Raw genomic sequence first — 22,984 nt, forward strand, 5'->3', positions numbered from 1 at the left:
TTACTGCGATGAAGAACACACTGATGAAAATATGTGTCTGAGCTACATTTTCTCTTAATTACCTTAATCATTTTAAGTATGTTTGAGGTCCTTAAATACAATAATAATAAAAAAACACTCAAGGACAAATAAGTGAGGCTCCTCAAACACTAAAACTCTACAAGTGAAGGAGGATCTTCATCAAAGGCTGAAGAGGAAGCAGAAGTGACTCATCCCACTTCCAGCGTCTCATCCCCAGTCCTCCCTCTGGCCTCCGTCCATGTCTGCTTTTAGCTCACATGACTTTGGGCCCTGCTTCATTTGCCAAATGGCCGTTGGGCTCAGCTTTGTGAACACCAGCTCCACAGTAAACGCATCATCCACCAGAGGAGAGTTCAGCTTTGGCCTGATAACCGTCTAATCCACTTTGGCTCCAGGTTTGTTCTTCCAGTCTCTGGGGTGTTTTGTTGGCTTTGCTTTGTAATTAGGTTAAAGGGATTGTGTTTTTGGAGACTGACCCACTGAGGGGTTTTTCAGTTTGGAGTCTTTGAGTATTTGGTGCCAGTTTGTCACTATTAACCCATAAAGAGCCAAACACCCACCGTTAACCAAAAACATCTCCTGATCTAAACTGTTTAATACCTGCTGATCCACTAATCCTATCAATACATGTCAATAATTAGTGTCAAATACAGTTCTTCATCTTTTCATGGTCATCAGATATGACCCATTTGGACGTTCAGAGGCTCCGTAGTTACCATGGAAACACTGTCATCTTCTACAACATGGATTCACCGTCATCTTCTACAACATGGATACACCAGTAAAACCCATGGAGTTGGATCAACGACAGTGGATGGACACACTGAGTTTTACATTCAGTTATAGAAATATTTGCTGAAAAAGTCACTTTTTCTTCCGTTTTCTCTGTTTCGATACAATAATCCTCAACTTTACACTGAGCTTTAATGAAAATCTACATGATCATTGAATTAAATATAGAAAAAAAATATGATTTACACTGAAAAAACTCAAAATAAAGAGGATAATTATTACAATACATGGTGATAAATCACTTAAGAAAGGTGAAATACAGAAAAAAATAAAAAAAAATTGTGAATTGCCAACAAAAGTAGGACTGGGTCTTTAAGGGTTAATAATTGATGAATTAGTGACATCGCCTACAGAGCTGGACTCCATGGAGACAGAATTCAGAGCGTAGAACCAGTCATTCTGTGTTTTTTATTGTTGTCAAACCCTGATGTCATTTACATTCGTTGTCCTGGATGGAGTTCAGAACATACAGGAAATGAATGAGGTTTATATGTTCATGCTTGTATATTGTCGGTCCTTGAAGAAACTGGACCGAGGATCCAGGACGTCCACACCAAAATGAATCCACTGAGTTTGTAAGTTCAAGTTGTAATACCGCTAACAGCCACTAGGTGCTTCTTCCTAAGAAATTATTTCAGCCCCTTTTCCACCACCATGTCCAGGAACTTTTATTACTTTTATTATAATTTATTAAATTTTAGAGTTTCATGATGTCAGACCAGATTTTATTATTATAGATGATAGACTGTTACTACAGATTTTTATTAAATTAACTTACTTGTAATTTTTCACTTTAAAAGCATTTAATGGTGAACATACGAGTGCAAAAAAACATCACACTGAGGGAATAATGTCAAAAGCCGGGTTTGTTTTAAAATGAATAATCCAACTGAAGGGATGCATATTTCACATCAGGCTCCACAACTGGATCTACTGACTATGACTGACAAGGAAAAATAAATAAATAAATAAAAGAAAGGAAAAGGATTAGAAGTTTTTCATTTTTCATAAATCCAGAGGGGAATGAACAACAGACAGTAAGAAATTATATTTAAAAAAAAAAAAAGGAAATAAAGAAATTAATATGTACAGAAACAGAAAAAGAAAACCGTGATCGTCCATTCAGATGAAGGCGTTTCAACTTCCTATCATTTCAGAGAAATTAATTCTTCCTAGTTTCACTTCTTCATTTCGCGTCATGTCTTCTGCTTGTGATAAAACATGTTCGTCCACAGAAACCGAACATCAGGTAACATCTTTTGTTTATTTCTTCTGTATTTACAGCCTGTTCTCATCGTGTTCGGTATTTTCAGATTGACTCTATTACATAAAGATTATATTAGGAGAACATTTCACCGCTGACATCTGCAAGCAACACATGCAGGATGTTTTTAAGATGTTTGCATAAAAATGTATCTGATTATCGCTGTTTCTAGACATTTATACCAACGTCACATACTTATACCACCTCATGTTTAGCTTTGTGTTTGCATTGCATAAGTATCAGGCATATTATAGTAAATAGTACAGATCTGCTTAGACTAGGAAGATTATTACTGTTATTCATTATATAAGGAGAAGGGGTGGGAGTTTATAAGTTATGCTTCTTCTTACTCCTTTTCAAATCTGTTTTATATGTCTTATGTTGAAATGTTTCTTTCTTTATGTTCTTCTGTTTTGACATTCATATTCAAAATAAATACATCAATCAATCAATCAATCAATCAATCAATCAGCATTAACAGAATAAAATAAATCTTCAGTGTGACTGTTACAAGAACAATAAAAACAGTTTAGCAGCAGATTCCAGTCCAAAAGAAAGACTGTATATAAAACTATCACAAAAAAATTAGACTAAAAATATATGCTGAAAAACACTGACAATGCACAAAAGACCAACTCTATACCAGATATAGAAGAAATATATCTAACCCTAACCCTAAAGGAAATATGTGGTAATAATAAAGGATATAGATGAGGTATAATTAAAAACAATTGTCTTGAGTGAAAACAGTACTTTTCCCCCCAGAAATAAGTATTTATTTATGTGTTTTTATATATTTTTTTGTCTTTGCATTGAACATCAAGACTTATTAGTAACTGAATAATTTTTACATTTAATCTGAAAGGAACAAGGAAAGTGTTTTCAAATGGAAAAGAGAAATTATTCATAATTTAACCACAACAGTAATGGGTAATTTGTCCAGCTTTATTCAGCTTTATTAACACAAATGTGTAAAAACATCTAAAACCAACCATTTGACACTTTTCTTTGCACTTTTTCACTCGTACCAAGCAGCTGCTGCTCTTTAATACACGCACATACAGTCTCCCATGGCATGTATTTCACAATAACTTCCTTGTACTTCATCTGAAACCACTTTTATGCAGCGTCCTCCATCCTCATACGGGCACAGGAGGAATTACTACAAGTGTTTTCACTGGTTAATTTTGTCGACTCATTCAGGGTCAGATCTCAGTATTATTTTCACTTCATGGTATCATATCAGTGTCTTCTGGATGTTCTGCTTTTCATTGGAATTCAGCTGATTCATTTGTAAGTTTGGTGTTAATAACTATGGACAGTGTTATCCACGGTTTCCAATCAATAAAAATCAATAAAATAATCAACAAAACAAACAATAATAAATCAGCCAATTAAACCAGCAAAATAATCAACAAACAAACAAAAAATAATGAAATAATAAATAAAATCAACAAAATAATCAACAAAGACTATCTGTGAAACATTTGGACTGAATTTTTATTTATTAGTGACTCAAACATGGTAAAGTTTCACTACTTCTATTTTGGAGTTCTTTGGGGTTTTTTTTACTTGTAGACCAGCGATATTTGGCAGCAGTTTTTCTGGTGATAGCAGGGCCGTAGCACCAAATTCTGGGTCCATACACAAAAAGTCCTGATGGACCCCACATCTGCCAAGGGCCTTACCCACCAACACAACGGCTCTATCACCGGGCTAACATTATGATTTAACCATAATTCACCAGTCTGTTTAAGCTACTGTATAAGAAAACACAAGCACAGACTGTATTTACCCATTAGATTTACTGAGGGAACCAGAATGGGCCACATTTTTCAACAGCCCATAATATGTCATCAAAGGTAACCAAACAAAACATGACTCAATTGTCATTTTCCTGTGAAGATACAAAAAGGCAAAACCAAACAGATTTGAACAAGTGTTCCAAAAATAAAAAATAGCCCAATTCTATCCATTCCAGTTGACTGGACAGAACATGCCCACTGACGGGTCTTCTTGCTGGAAAAATCCCTGATGAGGTCTTTAAAGTCCAGTGCTCCTGCCAATGTGCGTTCAATGGAGAGAAGCCGAACAAGCAAGGTGCGTTTGTCAAACTCCGCGTGGACTGAACCATTTTGCGCTTTTCTCAGGGGTGTTCACAGAGTAGTGACAGCAGTCTGTAGTTTTTTGGAATACAATAATATACCAGTTTATAAAATCTAAAGCATGAAGCTTGCATATAGGTCAATATTTATCATGTAATTTAGTTGAACAACAGGAAAAAAAAAATACTTAAAAAAAAACCAAAAAACATCTTAACTTCCCATGGGCCCCCCTCTCCCTTGGGCCCCCCCACAGCTATGTAGGCTAACAGCCCTGATCAACGGCCGTGGGTGATAGGATTAGATTTGGCTCACTACAGTACATACAGAATGTTGTACAGTTGAATTCAGTCTGATGTTGATATAAATGGAAACAGTCATCCATTCATTCATATTCACCGACTCCACTACTGTAACTCACTTCTGTCCGGCATCAGCCAAAAGTCATTGTCGCGCCTCCAGCTGGTCCAGAACGCAGCAGCTCGGCTTCTCACTGGTTTTAACAGACGACATCATATCACTCGTATCCTGGCCCCCCTTCATCGGCTCCCTGTGTGTTTTAGAATTGATTGTAAGATTTTACTGATCGCTTTTAAAGCCCGAACGGGTCTGGCCCCAAGTTATGTAGATGAGATGCTAGTTGACTAGGAGCCAGTACGCAGCCTTAGATCCTCTGGTGGGGGGGCAGAGGGCTCCACGCTGTTCCAAAGTCCAGGTTTAAATCTGAAGGGGGCCGGGCCTTTTCCATCAGGACCCCTGGACTTTGGAACGGCCTGCCCCAGGAGATAAGGCTCTTTTAAATCACTTCTTAAAACGCATTTTTATAGACTTGCTTTTATGTGATGTCTGTCCCTTTTTAATTTTTAATTTTAATTTTTAAATTTGATCCTGTTTGATTATTAATTTGTTCATACATCTAATTGTGTTGCTTGTGTTTGAGTGTTTTTACTTGCTTGGTGTATCCTGCTGTTGTGCCCTCTGTCAAAGCACTTCGTAAACTTTGTTGTTAAAGGTGCTATACAAATAAAGTTATTATTATTAAAGTTATTATTATTATAAATGGGAAGTAAAACAAACAAAAAAGACCAAGATATGCATGTTTCCACCAAACTGACAGGAAACAACAGAGTTATAAAAACAGACAAAAGTATCCTGTATCTCATCATCTGACTGAAAAACTAATTTACTTACAGGTAGTAATGAAGAAACTTGAACCTGGACCTGGTCGTGTCACCAGGTTCTACTCATTCTTAGTCCTTCATGATGTTGTACTAGAAGTATTTTGTGGTCAAAAGTCAATGAGTTCAACGTCTTTCCTTGTTCCTCAGACTCAGCTCAGAGGTTCATAAAGAAAAGGGAACAAACCCTGAGTCCAATGAAGACCAAAAAGACGACAGCGGCGGTCGGTGGATGGAGTCTGTTCCTCTTCTCACTTCTGCTTTATGCGACGCCTTCAATGACTTTTTCACTGAAAAACTGCACTATTTCCTACTCTGAGAATCCATCCGATATGAGTGTGATGTGTTTTAATTATAGCCTGGTGTCGATACCCGACGACATCCCCCGAAACTCGACAACGCTAGATCTCGGCATGAACAGCATCTCTACGATCAACACCACCGATTTAAGGAATCTGTCAAAGCTCAAGTTTCTCTGCATTAATAATAATATGGTTTTTGAGGTGAATGATGGATCTTTTGCAGATCTGGAGCAGTTGCAGACTCTGCTCATGGACGCAAACCAACTCACAAACCTGACGGATCACATGTTTGAAGGACTGTCAAGTTTAATTTTGCTGTCTCTGCAGAGGAACAGCATCTCGTCCATCTCCCCGGTGGCGTTTAGATCCTTATCGAGTTTAAAGACATTACAGCTGAAGTCCAACCGACTGCACCAGATCAGGGACATTAGGACAATCTTTCAGATACTGGATTTGAAGGATTTGTCCCTCAGCGACAACCAGTTGACTTCTATTCAATCCCAAGATCTTCCTTTTGACACAATCAATATCACAACTCTAGATCTGAGTCAAAATCCACTCAGAAGGTTTAGCATCACCAGAGATAAGTTCCCTCACCTTCAATCCCTCGACTTCACCAAGTGCACTTACAACATTGAATGGGACGTAGCAAATACTACATTTCTGAGGAGCTTGACCAGTTTACACTTGAGTGGACTTCAAATTAATTTGGCAACATACAGAGTCATGATTAACAGCACCGACTCGCTGCAGACGCTAGTCATGAGCTCCATGGGGACCGGGTTAGCCAAACACTTGGTACATGTTTCCTGCTTCAAGCCGTCACTAAGGATTCTCAAAGTGCAGTTTTGTGAAATACATTCAGTCGATGACAACCTGCTTCAACCTTGTTATCGGCTCACGGAGCTGCGAATAACAGCCAGTCAAATGTCTAAAATGTCGGAACAATCACTCAGTTCCATGACACGCCTCAGGGTTTTGGGTTTAATCGGGAACTGGCTGCCTAAAGTACCGCTGACAGTACGAGGACTGTCCACGCTGGAAACCCTGGCCCTCAACTCCAATCACATCACTGAGCTCAACTGCCTCGACTTTGCAAACATGACAAAGTTAAAAGAACTTGACCTTGAGTACAATTACATTTTCAGACTCCAAGAATGTGTCTTTCAAAACTTGCAAAATTTAAGAGTTCTTAATATTGGAAAGAATTCCATTTTCGCTCTTGAAAACAGCTTCAAGGTCAATATGCAGAAGCTGGAAATCTTAAATTTGCGCAGTAACGATGCCATGAGCTTCAAGCGAGGAGAGTTTAGGAATCTATCCTCCCTTCGTTTTCTGGACCTACAGTCAAAAATCCGTTACATCGTGTATAACAATGCTTTTGAAGGACTTGATCATCTTCAGGCTCTCAGCGTTTCAACATACCGTTACAAGAAGGAGCTTTTCCATGGACTGAAACATCTACAAAACCTGACGTTACATCTGACATTCCATTGGAACTGGATGAGGTCTGGACTTAACAATGACCCACCGTTCTCAAGTTTACCAAACCTGAAAAGGCTCAAGCTGAAGGTTTACAACCGGCTTCTGTTCACTCACATTTATCCAGACCTACTCAGTGGTCTGGACTGTTTGGAGGACTTCAGCGCCGATAACTTCTTCCAGAAAGCAGTGCATCCAGACACATTTAAGTACACCCCTCACCTGCAGAGTCTTCAGATCATCTACTGTGAGTTGTCGGTTTTACCTCCTGAACTCTTTCATCATATTCCAAAGCTGCAGGTGCTCGATCTCTCCAAAAATAATTTCCGGTCTTTGGATTTCTTGGCCCAGTCCAACCTCATGGAACTGAGCCAGTTGATAATTACGGAGAATAAACTGTCAATAATAAACGAGACCATCTTTCTAATGCTCCCATCATTAAGGTATCTGGACCTGATGGACAACCCTTTAACCTGTGAATGCACCAACGCCGGCTTCAACCTATGGGTGCATTACAACACCCAAACACAGGTGGTGAACGGTTACCAGTACCCCTGCGCCTTTCCCGTCGGTGAACAAGGAAGAAAGTTCCTGGACTTTGACGCCCACTCCTGTTGGGTAGATGCCAGTTTTATTTGCTTCATCTCTACCTCGTCCCTGATTGTGTTTGTTCTTTTCACTTCCCTTTTCTACAATTCTCTGAGATGGCACGTAGTTTACGCCTACTACCTGTTCCTGGCATTTCTCTATGATACCAAGAACAGGAAAAGAGGCGTTCACTATCAATATGACGCCTTCATTTCCTACAACGTTCAGGATGAGGAGTGGGTTTACAGGGAAATGTTGCCGGTGCTGGAAGGTGAACAGGGCTGGAGGCTCTGCTTGCACCACCGAGACTTTGAACCAGGTAACGTTTTATACTTTAATGATTTACATGTGGCACTGACAATTAAAAATGAATCCAACTAAGTACCAGAATGAACCCACAGCTACCAAAACCACCAACGAATCAATGCTATTATTGCCACAGACTGTATCACTCACTGTATAAAGTATAACGATCATGGGTGAAACCAGTATAAAAGACAATAAAACTAAACTAAAAGGTGTTAAATCCAACTAAAGGACAATTAAACTAGGATAAAGTATAGTAAAACCAAACTAAGTGATGGTTTTAACAGAATAAACCTTGGTACAACCAGTATAAAAGATGGTACAGCTACATTAAAGATGTTGAAACAGACAGAAAATTGGTTTAAAGAAAGCATCTAAAATACTGTAAAACCAAACCATTTGATGATTAAAGGAGTGATATTTAGCTTTTTTAAAATGGAATTATGCATTTTCAAACATTTCCCTGTGGTCTCCATAAACTGTAAATGTTCTGCTTGGGTCTGAATTCTTCATTCATTCAACTCCACAGCTCCATTTTCAACCCTATTTCTGAGTAATGACACCAGAAAGGTTGTTTGGAGCACTGGCCCTTTAAATGCACAGGAGACACTTCAGGCCCCGCCCCCTCCAGGTCGTTGGCTGTGCTTTCTGTCCCGTTTTTCCATACTCCGAGAAATGTTCGTCGTAAGTCTTGACCTATGTGCAAATATTGAGACGTAGCTAGTTATGGACACAACAAATTAAGAAGGAATTCAAACAGGTTGTAGAAATCCACTGGATTTTTTGCCAAAATGAATATAAAGATAGTTTAGCAGCAGCTGGAGGGTTCAAATTCAAAGTGTATGAACTATTAGGATCCAAATACACAAATAAATGAACCAAAGAGTAATAAAAGTGGGTTTAGCAAAATACAACCCCTTTACATCAGACTTGATTAAACTACACTAATGTGTAGTAAAACTAAACTAAGAGATGGTTTAAACTGAATGAAGGTGTAATGGCGTTAGTACAAACACTGAATCCAAATGCAGGAACTCAGACACAAAAATAAGGTTCAAAAGGTTTATTAGTTACACAAAAGTGTAAGAGTAATAATAGTGACAGAATCTTGAGGATAATGGTAGGAGAAATCCTCCTCTGATTCGTCCTCCGGTTCGAGGGCGGCAGCCCGTCTCCCCGAGCGGCGTTTGGGGTATTTTTCCCGACTGGGGAAAAGCAAAGGGAGGTCAGGGACGGAAACAGGTCATGCACAGGCAGGCTATCACTCAGGCAACAGGACATAAGGGCTGGACAAATACTCACGTACCAGAAAGTCAGGGCGAGAAGATCGAAACCAGATGAGGCAGACAAAACCGACAGGGAGCAGGCAGTAGGCAAAAAACTGAGGAATCCAAAAAGGGTCACAACAGGCAGACAAAACGAACAAACGAGGTCAAGACGCTGGTAAGAACTACGAGAGTTACAAACTGGCGTCTGACTGAGGGAAGAGACAGGGTTTAAATACACAAAAGGGAGGGAAGACAACTAGACACAGGTGGAGCAAATCAGGGCGGAGACAGGTAATCAGGTAAGAGGTCAGGGAGAACAGAGAACAGGAAGTAAAGACGACAGACAAGACACATGAGGGGAAACTTAACAAAATAAGACAGGAAATGACAAACAAAACATAAAAGACAGACAAAACCAGACTAACGTCTGGCTGCGGGTATGACAAAAGGATGCTTAAACTATACTAAAAGATGAAGAAAAAAATCAATGTAAAGATAAAAATCAAACTAAAATATGCTAAATCCAACTAAACTAGACTAAAGCATAGTAAAACCAAACTAAGAGATGGTTTAAACAGTTAAAAAAAAGTCCACAAAACTACTATTAAAGGCAGTAAAACTAAATGAAAAGGTGGATAAAATAAAATGTAATTATTTCCATACATCTGTATTATGGTATAATCAAGTTTTTTTCTTCAAATTAAAACTCATAGACACTTATTACTCACTCAAAATAACACTGTGTTATATAATCTTCACGTCCTGTGTTTTAACAGTAATAAAATATTACTGTAAATTCAGATTGTTTCATTTCTTATGTGCAGCTGTATATTTATTGCTTCTATTTTTATTTTTAAAGGTACTGTTCTTGAGTTATTGTTTATTTTATCACTTTATTTCCTAATATTACAGTTATGATATATTTTATTATTCCTATGTGCAGTTTCTACTCTACATAAATACTGTGCAGTGTATCCCTAACCAGGCTCTTGTACAAAACAACCAGACGTAAAACCAGACAGACCTGCAGGTGAAACTAGCGTCGCTAAATGTTTCAGGTGTTGACGATGGCGTGACTGGTCTGAACTGGTTTGTGTTTCCAGGGAAACCCATCGTCGACAACATCACCGACGCCATCTACGGCAGCAGGAAAACCATCTGCGTGATCAGCCGCTGTTACCTGCAGAGTGAATGGTGTTCCAGAGAGATCCAGATGGCCAGGTGGGGGCGCCGCTGACCCACAGCCTCTTATTGTAGTTTGGACTGTGTTTTTGTTGCATCTTTTACAGTGTTTTCATCTTTCATTTAGGATAGTCTTGGATAGTTTTATTTTAGTCGTTTTCTTGTTGCATTTTTTACTTCATTTTTGTTGTATTTATTACAGTGTTTTCATCTTTCATTTAAGTTCATCCTGGATGGTTTTATTTTTGTTGTTTTCTTGTTGCATCTTTTGCTTCATTTTTGTTGTTTGTTTGTTTTTACAGTGTTTTCATCTTTCATTTAGGTTCATCTTGTATGCTTTCATTTTCATTGTTTTCTTCTTGTTGCATTTTTACTTCATTTTTGTTGCTTTTTTTTCTTTTTTTCTTTTTTTTTTTACAGTGTTTTCATCTTTCATTTAGGTTCATGTATGGTTTCGTTTTTGGCATTTTTTTTTTTTTTTTACAGTGTTTTCATCTTTTATTTAGGTTCATGTATGGCTTCGTTTTTGGCATTTTTTTTTTTTTTTTTTACAGTGTTTTCATCTTTTATTTAGGTTCATCTTTGGTTTCATTGTCACTATTTTCGTCTTGTTGCAATTTTTTTTATTTTTATCATTTTGTATCTAATGTTTTTGTGTTATTCTTCAGTGTTTTGTGTCGTTTTATTCCTGTTGCATTATTTTAAATTACTTTCGATCTCATTATCTCTGGTTGTTTATTTTTTCTGTCTTATTACATTTAGTTGTGTCTAGTGTTGCAGTTTTTCATGTAATTTTATGTTTTCCATCATTGTCATCTTATTGTGTTTTGTTGCATTTATGCATATTTTCTCTCACTTTTCTTTTGATATAATAATTTTTGAATTTACTGAGCTTTTATGAACATCTACATGATCAGTGAATTAAATATTGAATACCTGATTTACACTGGCAAATTGATAAAAATACAGAGGATAATAGTATATTAGATAGTCATATGTCAAGTAGGAAAGAATAAATATGGAGGAAAATGTATTTGGAAATCACTACAAAAATAGTTGTAGGTCTATTTAACGGTTAAGATGCAAAATGATGCACAAATAAAAAATAATGGATAAATCAACTGAAATTCATTGAAACTTAAGCCTGTTTAGAAAATGTCAAAGAATGAGGGCTATATTAAATATCTGACAAACACAAAAGGAAATGGACGCAAATAAATGCTAACATAATGTCACATAAGTGACGGTATCATCAGCGTAAAAGGATAGTTTTAGTAATTAATGATATATTTTGCTGAAAAAGACAAAAATCCCACAAATATAAAAAATGACAGAGATGAGGTGAAAGGTGCACCTAACCCAGAGTCAAAGGTCAGACCTGATGAACCCCAGTTCTGGTTCTGACTCTGTTGTGTGTCTTTGTTGTCAGTTTCCGTCTTTTTGACGAGCAGAAGGACGTCCTGGTCCTGGTTTTCCTGGAGGACATCCCATCCTGGCAGCTGTCTCCTCACCATCGGATGAGGAAGGTGCTGAAGAAACGAACCTACCTGAGCTGGACCCGGTTCGCTCCACAAACTGGCCTGTTCTGGCAGAACCTGAACCGAGCCCTGAGGACCGGAGACAAGGCCGCAGACCAGGACCGGCCCGTCGGACCGGACCTGATGTAGGCACCACCGTCCACCGCCGAGGTTCCTCCTCCAAGAAACACAGGAAAAAGATCCTGACAGAGGAAAAAATATAAAACATGTGGTCATATTTAGAGAAAAACGGAACCTTTTATAGAATAAAGCTGCAGTTTGAGTTTCATTATACTTTCATTTGTTATCCTGATATAGTTGTTTGTTTTTTTTGCATAAATCATTGCATTTTCAACATGAATCAACAACAACAAACATGAATCAGGATGAAACCATGTGATGGGGTGTCAAACATGTGGCCCATGGGCCAAAACCAGCCACCGAAGGGTCCAGTTTGTATTTAATTTATATTCTTTTTTTCTTTTTTGTGTGTTGTGTTTATTTGCTAGGGGAGGTATTTATTTAAGGCTTTTTGGCTTCTAACCTCTCCTGTACAATGGCGTCACTTGCATAATTCTTTTATTCCCTTCTTGTTGTTTGTGATGTACAAATAAATAAATAAATATTCACATTTTTAAATGATAGTTTGTAGATGTAAACTTTTACATTATGTATTTTTTTCTTTTTACTAAAACGTAGAGAAAAGTTTGGAGTTGACATTACCTATAGGTTATGATGTAATTATTTTCCTGGTTTGAGCTGTTTGAGCTCATATAAGGCTGAATGTGGAACCTGAACTAAAATGACTTGAACATGCCTGTGATATTTGTCTGAATGTTTGACTTGGATAAAGAATAAAACTTGTCTCCGGCCTCGTCTGGTTCATTCATTCGGTGTTGACATGGTCGTATAATCCACCTGTTCATTGATTATTCTACTCATGATCTTTCACCTTAAACTCTCCTGTTTGAAGGTAGAAGTCCGTGTCTCTGTACGTCCTGTAGGTTCCACTTGTGTTCAGATGTAAAAATGCATCTCAGCTGATTAGAACGTCACAAAAAGGTCAGTATTTTTTATCAGATATTTCAAGTCATAAATTTTTCAAATACTTTGTTGATCTTGATTTTGGTCATTTAAAGCCATTGATGTCAACTGAGCACTTCTGAAAAGTAGCTTTTGCAACTTTTCAGAGCCTAGCGACAAATTTAGCTTCTTTAAAAATGTATTTGGAAACTTTCATCAACTTTTGTAAAGTGACTCAAACACTAAAACACACATTTTTCCCCTAAATGATACCAAATGATTTTCTTACTATTGTGTCTCTCGCTGTAACGTCAGTGTTTCCAGCTTAGACGCTTTGTTGGTATGTTTTGTGATTTTTCCGACCCTAGAGACTCTTTATCCAAAAATCCACCAGTGACAAATCTATCAACCTTTTCTGGTGTTTTTGGAGACTCTGCTGTCAACGCATGTATCGTTCTTTGTCTAAAACAGTGTTTCTTAATGGGGGCAGTACCACCCCCCAGGGGGCATTGGGGCATCTTGGGGGGGTGTTTGGAGAGAGAAAGCTGAAACGGGGGGGCGCTCAGGCACAAATGGGGAGGGGGGTGTTTTTTTTTTTTTTTTAATACATATACGTTATTTAGAACAGCCCAGTTTACATTACAGATGTAGACCCTTCATAACAATCATACAAAGTGATCAGTCGTCATAGAAGTCATATAACTGCACAATTATGATCATGTACAGAAGGAAAGGAAAGAAAGGAGAGAAGAAAAGGAAGGAAAAAAGACAGGAAAAAGAGAAAAAAGTATGCCAACTAATACTAGCAGTGTCAAAGTTCAGATGGACATATTAAGAGAAGTACAGATTTTAACAGTTGTGATTGCCTTTCAGTGGGGGGGCGTCAGTCACTGTCATACTTTACAACATTATACATCACTGCCCCCCCCCCCCCCCCAGTGTAAACCCATGTCCCACGTATAACAGAGGCACACCTCACTCCCATACACCCCCTCTGGTCTTGCACCCCCCGCCCCTGTCGCAAATTTGTTTTCAGGAGGCGCCAAGTGGTCAACAGTGAGGTGAGGGCGGCTTTACCTACTGAGCTATAGAACCTCCAAACAGGTCCGTCACGGTCACAAATTTTTTTTCAGGGATGGGGGGTCGGCAGGAGACTCCTGATGCCATTAGTGGGTGTTTGTTCAAAAATGGTTGAGAAACACTGGTCTAAAACAATCACTGAATATAAATCAGTCCCATTGACACTGACAGTTTTGTCTATTGTCTCTTTTTGGTCCATTTACATCAGGGCTGTCAAACTCATTTTGTTTCAGGTTCCACATTCAGCCCAGTTTGATCTGCAGTGGGCCAGACCAGTAAAATAATAGCATAACAACCTATAAATAATGACAACTCCAAATTTTTCTTTGTTTTAGTTTAAAAAAAAAACCCCATTAAATTCTGTAAATATTTACTTTTATAAACCATCCAAACAAAAAAGATGTGAATAACATAAAAAACCCTGAAATTTCTTAAGAAAAATAAGTGCAATTTTAACAATATTCTGCCTCAACTTATCATTTCTACATGTGCATTCTGGATCAGATCTACAAAGACACTAAACACTTAATAACAGGCAGAAAAGAGTTCAAATTGTGCTTAATTTTCTTTAGACATTTCAGGGTGTTCATATTTGTTCAAGTTATTCACATTTCATTGTTACAGGAGAGTTTGTAAATGAAAATATTTTCATAATTTAATGGTATTTTTTACACTAAAAGAAAAAAAATTGAAGTTGTCATTATTTAACTATAGGCATAGTGTAATATTATTTTTTCTCATCAAACCGGGAAGAAAATCTGTCATTCTTTTTAGTAGATTATTATGCTATTATTTGACTGTAGATCATATTGGTCTGTATGTGAAACCTGAACTAAAATGAGTTCCACAGCTCGACAGTCCAACTGTGGAATTTTTGCACTTTGCAAATTCATCCTACAGGGCCGGATTGGAACCTTAGGTGGGCCACATTTGGCCCCCGGGCCGCATATTTGAGACCCCTGATTTAGATTGTCAACGTAGACTGACAGTTACAAATATTCTGCTTAAAAATGTTTTACCATGACTTGTTGTAGGCTCCTAAGTGGACCCTAAGGTTAAAAACCAAACCAAACGGAAGAAATGAAGCTAAAAACTGAACAAACAAACAAACCAACAAATAACTAACATAAATAACTCCTCCAGTGTCTCTTCTGGGTCACTGTAGCCGGTCAAACAAGAACTGACATAGTATAGTTTATTTGTAGTTCTAAACATATTTAGGGTGTTTTTATACTTATTTTTTTATCACTAAAACTGATATTCCTTTGTCCTAAAATCGCTCATTACTATTACATGCACAATTATAATTATGTAAATTAGGTGATGACGTCATTTAGCAACTTCTAGAGATTTTTAGGACAAACCAAAGACACTTTCACTACTGAGGAGTTGGAAACACTGGTACTAATGAAATAAATAAGTCACATTATCACTGTCATTTCATGAGAAGAGGGAAAACTATTCAATCATTCCATGTGATTTGTACCTTTTCTTTCAAAGTTGTTGGTTCTTGATCCAAACCTGAGGAGAACAGACAGATTTGTGGGCGTCGTCCTCTGAGGTCGTATTGATTTTCTGTTTGATGGAGACGTCGTTGCTCGTTTTCCGTCCATGTGCAGATGGTCTGATTGAAACCCGACCTGCGTCAATCAAACATGATGATTAAACGGTGACAGAGCCCCCCCCCCGGCCTCAGGAGGATCCTACCATTAAGGCCCATTATCTGGACTCGGAGGTGGAGTCATTGATCTGGACGAGTGGGAACGTCAACTCTATCAGGACCATTGAAGGTTCTGATCAATTAGACTGATCACATCTGGATCCAGCACCAGGTCTAGACTCAGCTGGTCCAGAACCAGAAGAACCACATGTCTAAACGATCAGGAGGACATCTCAGCTCCTCAACGCTAATCGGACCGATCCTGAACCTGATGAGGTTGAAAGTTGATTCATCTGAAAATACGACAAAGAGAGAAAAATAAACCAAACAGAAAAAAGATTAATTAACAATAAAATACGCAAATACGCAGATTTACAGCCGGTCGGAGAAAGACTTGGTTCATCTAAATATTATTTCCAGACAAAAGATGGAAATTAGCACAGCTGCAACTGTTGTAGATGTTCATTAATATGCACTGTCCCTAATAAATAAATAAATAAATAAATAAATAAAACATTTATCAGTAGCTTTGTAGATCAACCTATGGAACATATAACTCAGGGGTGTCAAACATGCGGCCCACGGCCCAAAACCAGCCGCCAAAGGATCCAGTCCAACCCATGGGATGAGTTTATGAAATTAAAAAAATTATACTGAAGAAATGAACAGTTAATTATGTTAATCATTCATTCATTGAAGCTGATGAAAGAATCAGTAAATTATAAGTTACTTGGACCTTATTTCATATAATAGTGATAACAGAATTATATAACAATACATTTATGATCCAGAACCAGTGACCAGATGGATCAGAACAGATGATGATGATGATGATGATGATGATGATGACCATGACCATTAAACAGGTGAGCGTAGATCTGGAAACTCAGTGAAAACCCTGTGAACCGTCAGGGATCAGGTCTGGGATCCTCCACATGGATCATTTAGATCCTCTTAGATCTGGATTTAACGAGTCGATAACCGATCGTTTTAATTAGGATTAAAGAGACAAAACAGTTGTCAGTGTTGGAATCAATCACCGGTCGCTGTCGAGGTCCATAAACTGGACGGGTGACGGACAGTCTGTAACCAGGAGTTAATCCCGTTAGCCTCCTGACCCCGTTAAGAGGAGACCCCCCCCCACCCCCCTCCCTGGGGAGACCTGACCCACTACGTCCACTACTTATATGACATAATGATCTGAGGTTGTCATGTAGACCCAGACCAGGACCAGGTCCCAGCAGGACTTGGAACCTTGACCACGAAGGACAAAAACCGTCAGACAAAGACGATGGTTAGAGGTAAACTCCCAGCTGTCCTGAAAATAAAAACAAACTTCCATAAGAATCAAGACTGAACAGATGTAGTTAGTGAACTAAATGATCAAAATAAAGAACAACTGACAAAGGAAAAAAAAACCCTAAGCAACAAAATTAACATAAATGATCAGAAAACAAAACTATTGAAATATTGAAATAAATAAAAATCAACAAATAAGACAAAACTGTCAACAATACAAAATAAATGTGAAAAAAAACCACTAAAATAGACAAAAAATAAACATCTCCTGAATATATTAATAAATTTGCATCTTCAGTCTTATTTTCATTTCACTCTGAAACAAATCACACAAAATATTCACTTTGTATCTGATTTTCGGAAGTTTCGATCCAAATTAGTGCCAAATGCAAATGTAAATCATAACATGTGGACGAGGGGTAACCTGCTCAGTTTAATAAATGTGACTCCATCTCAGTCTGTTGAGTAGAAACTGAAGACGACACCAGCTGTTAAGCATTCAGATCTGAAGTACTGCTTAGCTTAGCATAAAGACAGTAAAGTACCATTTAACAGTTTAATGAGAAATAAAGTACCATTTAATTTAGCCAAATGAGAAGTAAAGGACTATTTAATTTAGTGTGAAAACACTAAAATAATATTTAGTCTGACATAAAGATAGTGATGCACTATTTAGCTTAGCATAAAGACAGTAAAGTCTCATTTAGCTTAGTTTAATGAGAAATAAAATACCATTTAATTTAGCAAAAAAACACTAAAATAATATTTAGTCTGACATAAAGATAGTGATGCACTATTTAGCTTAGCATAAAGACAGTAAAGTCTCATTTAACTTAGTTTAATGAGAAATAAAATACCATTTAATTTAGCAAAAAAAAACACTAAAATAATGTTTAGTCTGACATAAAGACAGTAATGCACTGCAGTACAGTAATGTTACTGCAGACAGTAATGCACTTTAGCTTAGCATTGAGACTGTAAAGTATCATTTAATTTAGTATAATGAGCAGTAAAGAAATATTTGATTTAGTGTAAAAACACTAAAATAATGTTTAGTCTGACATAAAGACAGTAATGCACTGTTAGCCTAGCATAAAAACACTAAAGCATAATTAGTTTAACATAAAGATGCTAATGCACTGTTTAGCTCAGTGTAAATGCTAAATGGTACTGACTATAACCACCATTTTAGCATAAAGCCCATAACTACTTTGCAGTTTAGTGTGAATATGCTAAGGGACCATTTAGCTGAAGTAAACACAGTAAAGTAGCACTTAGCATAAAGACACTGAAGCGCTGTTTACAGCACAGACAGTGAAGGGCAGTTAACCTGAGCATAAATACAGTAGAATTTATTGTGAAGCGAGTGAAATAAAGGCGCATTTCACCTGGAAAATGGTTAAAAGAGATGAAATTCACTGTGATCTGCTCATGATACTTTCTGGATTTGTTTTTATTAATTCTATATTTTCGCCCACTTTAAACAGACAGTTAAAGCTGCTGTGATGTTCGTATTTACAGACACTCTGCTCTAATTCCATAAATCTCCTTCTGTACATTATAATTATATTATCTGATTTATCGGAAACAAAGTGTTCAGTAAAACCTGTTCAGCACGTGTTAATAAAATGGCCTAATTTAACTTTTGCCCTGTAAATAAATCAGGTTTCCAGGTCCTGCTGTTGAGACTGAACTCTAAACAAAGCCCCCCCCCCATCCACCACCACCCCCCCGCCCCGCCGCCGTTCAGACCCAGGCCAAAGTGACAGGAAATATAATGAAACGCACCATGTGAATGATTAATAAAGATCACTTAAAGCCTCCATCCAATTAATAAAAGATGTGCTTGTTTTAACCCCCCATGCCCCCCCACCCCTGCTGTGATGTGTCTCCTCCACCCTGTCCAGATAGACAGCCAGTACACGGCCGTAGTCCCAGGGGGGCCTGGGTGTTTGGGCTGGGGTCTGCTAAGAGGAGGGGCTGGGGGGGGGGGGCATGGCTGCTGTCAGTCTGGGTTCTTTTCAGTGTGGAATTCACTTTCACAGCGCTCCCATGGATGGATTTAGTTCATTTCAAACCCAGGTCAGACCAAAAACGAGCAAAAACAACAGCATCTAGACCAGGGGGGTCCAATGTACGGCCCATGGACCAAAACTGACCGCCAAAAGGGTCCGACCCGGCCCATGGGATGAACTGAAATGAAAAAATGACACTTAAGTCAGGGATGTCAAAATCAATTCAGTTCAGTCCACATACAAACCAATGTGATGTCTAATGTGTCATAAACTATAAATAATGACAACTCCAAAGGTTTCTCTTTGCTTTAGTGTAAAAAAGTAAATTAAATGAAAATATTTACACGTATAAACCCTTCTTTACAAAAAATGTGAATAACCAGACATGTCTTAAAAACCTCTTAAGACCCAGGAAATGTCAGCAGTACCAGCTTTTTTAGTTTTGTATTAAATCAGCGCCTATATTGGAAACATCCTGATGCAACAGTTTTTTCAGATGCAGTTTTTAAAATTTTTGTGGAATGTCCTTTGTGGTGGACAGTTTTCTTTTTTTTTTGTATAAAGTTGTGGAACTCTTGTCCACAAATATGGACAGAAAACCCAGAGCTGGGTCTGAGGAGGTTAATAGAAGTCAGTGCAATTTTAACAACGTTAATGAAAGAGATAATAAAACCAAACTACAAAATGGCTTAACCCAACAGAAGGATGGTCAAACTAAAGTATAGTAAAATCTAACTAAAGGGATGGTTTGAACAGACGAGAAGTTAAAACAGGAAATCCAAACTAAAAGGTGGATAAACCAAGCTATAATTTGGTAGAACAAGTCTAAAAAAGATGGTAAAACCAAACTATTTAATAGTTACACCAGACTTAAATATGGTCAAATTGGGCAAAGTATAGTAAAGCCAAATTCACAGACAATTAAATGTTGGTCAAACCAGTGAAAAACACAGTAAAACTAAACTAAAAGGTGGATAAAACAAAGTAAAAGAAGATGAAACCAAACTAAAAGATCCTAAACCCAACGATAGGATGACTGAAACAGATGAAAAGTTAGTAAAACAAGTCTAAAAATGACGGAAAAACTAGAAGTTGGTTCCACCAGACTTAGAGATGGTTAGACTGGACTAAAGTATAGTAAAACCAAACTAAAAGATGGTTTAAACAGACTAGAAGTGGGTAAAACCAGGATAAAATGTAGTAAAATTACAGATGAGTAGAGGTGGACGATGAGATTACCCGACTGACCCCTCGCTAAGTCCCGCCCTAGAACCACCACAGATCAATCATACGTTAGCAACGGTAACTAAGAGAGGAGCGCCTGGCGAGCCTTCACCAAGAACACTGTTGTTCCTGTACACGTCTGTTCTGTACAGGAGTCCTCAAAATGTTGAGAAATCCATGTTTACATGCCAGCGGGAATGAACCGCAAGAGAACGCTTGCCAGGCCTAGCAACTGTAACCATGGGGGGCGGGACTTAGCAAAGGGTCAATTACCCAAGAGCATCAAACTTAGACTGAGTTCATAAACACTAGACCAGATCCAGACACTGATTCGACACCAGAAAAGTCGGAAGTGTCCAAATTATGACCCACGTTCCTACGTTAAACCAGTAACGAGTCTCTAAACCAGGTCTGGGTTACCCCCGTTTACCCCCTTTGCAAATGAATGGGGCGGTTTGTGTAGTTTTGTGTAATCCCTGTTGTCTGGATACTGGAGTCACTGAGAAGAGTCCTGGTACATTTTCCCTGAAACGTTCTCACACATCGACGCCTCATTTCTGTGTTTGTTCCTGAAATGAAAGTATAATGTGAGGAGTGTGTGATGACAGCACACACCACTGGAGTGTGTTCAGCAGGATTTAATTAGCTACGCTTTATTTACTTATTTATCAGAGGCTGGAAACTGCCTGGGGGGCCCCTGGGGGTCCACCAGGGCCACTTCAGGTCTCACGCACCCAGACATGTTGGTTTCAGGCTGAAGTTTTTATGGAGACGCTGTTGATTTTAATCTAAAAAAAATTACATTAAAAAAAAAAAAAAAAAACGGTCAGTGCATGTTTGACACTGTAAATCCTAAAGAGTCAAAATGATTTGTAAGTGAGGAACACTAAACTAAAAGGTACTTAAAACAGACTAGAACTGGGTAACACCAGTCTAAAAAATAATAAAAACAAACTATTTGACGGTTAAACCAGACTTAAAGGTGGTTAAACTAGACTACAGTATAGTAAAACCAAACTGAGAGATGGTTTTAACAGACTAGAAGTTGGTAAACCCAGCATAAAAGACAGTAAAACTAAACTAAAAGGGAGTTAAAACACTAAAATTGGGTAAAACAAGTATAGAAGAGGGTAAAAAAAATAATAGGTGGTTAAAAAAAATGTGTAAAACAAGTCTAAAAGATGGTAAAAACAAACTAAAAGGTGATTTAACAGACTAAAATTGGGTGGAAAAAAAAAAAAGTCAAAACGATGATGAAAACAAACTAAACAGTGGTTAAACAGATTAAAATTGGGTAAAATAAGTCGAACAGAGGGTAAAACCACAGTAAAAGGTGGTTAAACAGATTAAAATTGGGTAAAATAAGTCGAACAGAGGGTAAAACCACAGTAAAAGGTGGTTAAAACAGACTAAAATTGGGTAAAATAAGTCGAACAGAGGGTAAAACCACAGTAAAAGGTGGTTAAAACAGACTAAAATTGGGTAAAATAAGTCGAACAGAGGGTAAAAACCACAGTAAAAGGTGGTTAAAAACAGACTAAAATTGGGGTAAATAAGTCGAACAGAGGGTAAAACCACAGTAAAAGGTGGTTAAAACAGACTAAACTGGGTAAAATAAGTCGAACAGAGGGTACAACCACAGTAACAAGTGGTTAAAACAGACTAAAACTTGGGTAAAATAAGTCGAACAGAGGGTAAAACCAACAGTAAAAAGGTGGTTAAAACAGACTAAAATTGGTAAAATAAGTCGAACAGAGGGTAAAACCAACAGTAAAAGGTGGTTAAAACAGACTAAAAATTGGGTAAAATAAGTCGAACAGAGGGTAAAACCACAGTAAAGGTGGTTAAAACAGACTAAAATTGGGTAAATAAGTCGAACAGAGGGTAAAACCACAGTAAAAGGTGGTTAAAACAGACTAAAATTGGGTAAAATAAGTCGAACAGAGGGTAAAACCACAGTAAAAGGTGGTTAAAACAGACTAAAATTGGGTAAAATAAGTCGAACAGAGGGTAAAACCACAGTAAAAGGTGGTTAAAACAGACTAAAATTGGGTAAAATAAGTCGAACAGAGGGTAAAACCACAGTAAAAGGTGGTTAAACAGACTAAAATTGGGTAAAATAAGTCGAACAGAGGGTAAAACCACAGTAAAAGGTGGTTAAAACAGACTAAAATTGGGTAAAATAAGTCGAACAGAGGGTAAAAACAAACCATTTCAGGCTGAAGTTTTTGTGGAGATGCAGTCGATTTTAATTTAAAACGAATAAAACGGTCGGTGCAGCTTTGACTGTAAACAGTCTGTATATGAGGGAGGAGGACAGAGGGGATGGGGGGGGGGGGGGGGGGGGGCTGGGGGTTTCAGGAGGGTGAGTTGGGGGGGTGATGTGGTGGGTTCAGGGCTTTCAGGATGGGGGGGGGTCTGGGTCTGTGATATGAGCTAATGGTGGTCCGCTGGCATCTGGCTGCTGTGTTTACATGCAGCTCATTACAGAGTCACTCCCCCCCCACACACCCCCCCTTCCCTTCACAGAACACTGGGGGAGGGGGGGGGGGGGTGAATTAGCTCCATTTCCTTCCACAGAGGGATGTCACCTCACATTGATCTTCACCACTGAGTCACTATCAATTATTGAGCAGATGAAGTTTTGAAAGAGCATTTTACAGTGTTTTGGATTTTTTAAA

General features: G+C 38.1%; 1 protein-coding gene across 1 annotated transcript; it reads left to right on the top strand.

The window, feature by feature from the left end:
• The first annotated feature begins 2,007 nt into the window (after positions 1-2,007).
• Positions 2,008-12,853, top strand: LOC115419866 (toll-like receptor 13). The gene is made up of 4 exons (XM_030134930.1): positions 2,008-2,062; positions 5,508-8,048; positions 10,407-10,524; positions 11,915-12,853. The coding sequence occupies exons 1-4, from the start codon at positions 2,035-2,037 to the stop codon at positions 12,150-12,152; spliced, it is 2,925 nt and encodes a 974-aa protein (XP_029990790.1). The 5' UTR covers positions 2,008-2,034; the 3' UTR covers positions 12,153-12,853.
• Positions 12,854-22,984: the final 10,131 nt, after the last annotated feature.

Source organism: Sphaeramia orbicularis, chromosome 5 (genome assembly GCF_902148855.1).
Source record: "Sphaeramia orbicularis chromosome 5, fSphaOr1.1, whole genome shotgun sequence".
Classification (NCBI taxonomy): Eukaryota; Metazoa; Chordata; class Actinopteri; order Kurtiformes; family Apogonidae; genus Sphaeramia; species Sphaeramia orbicularis.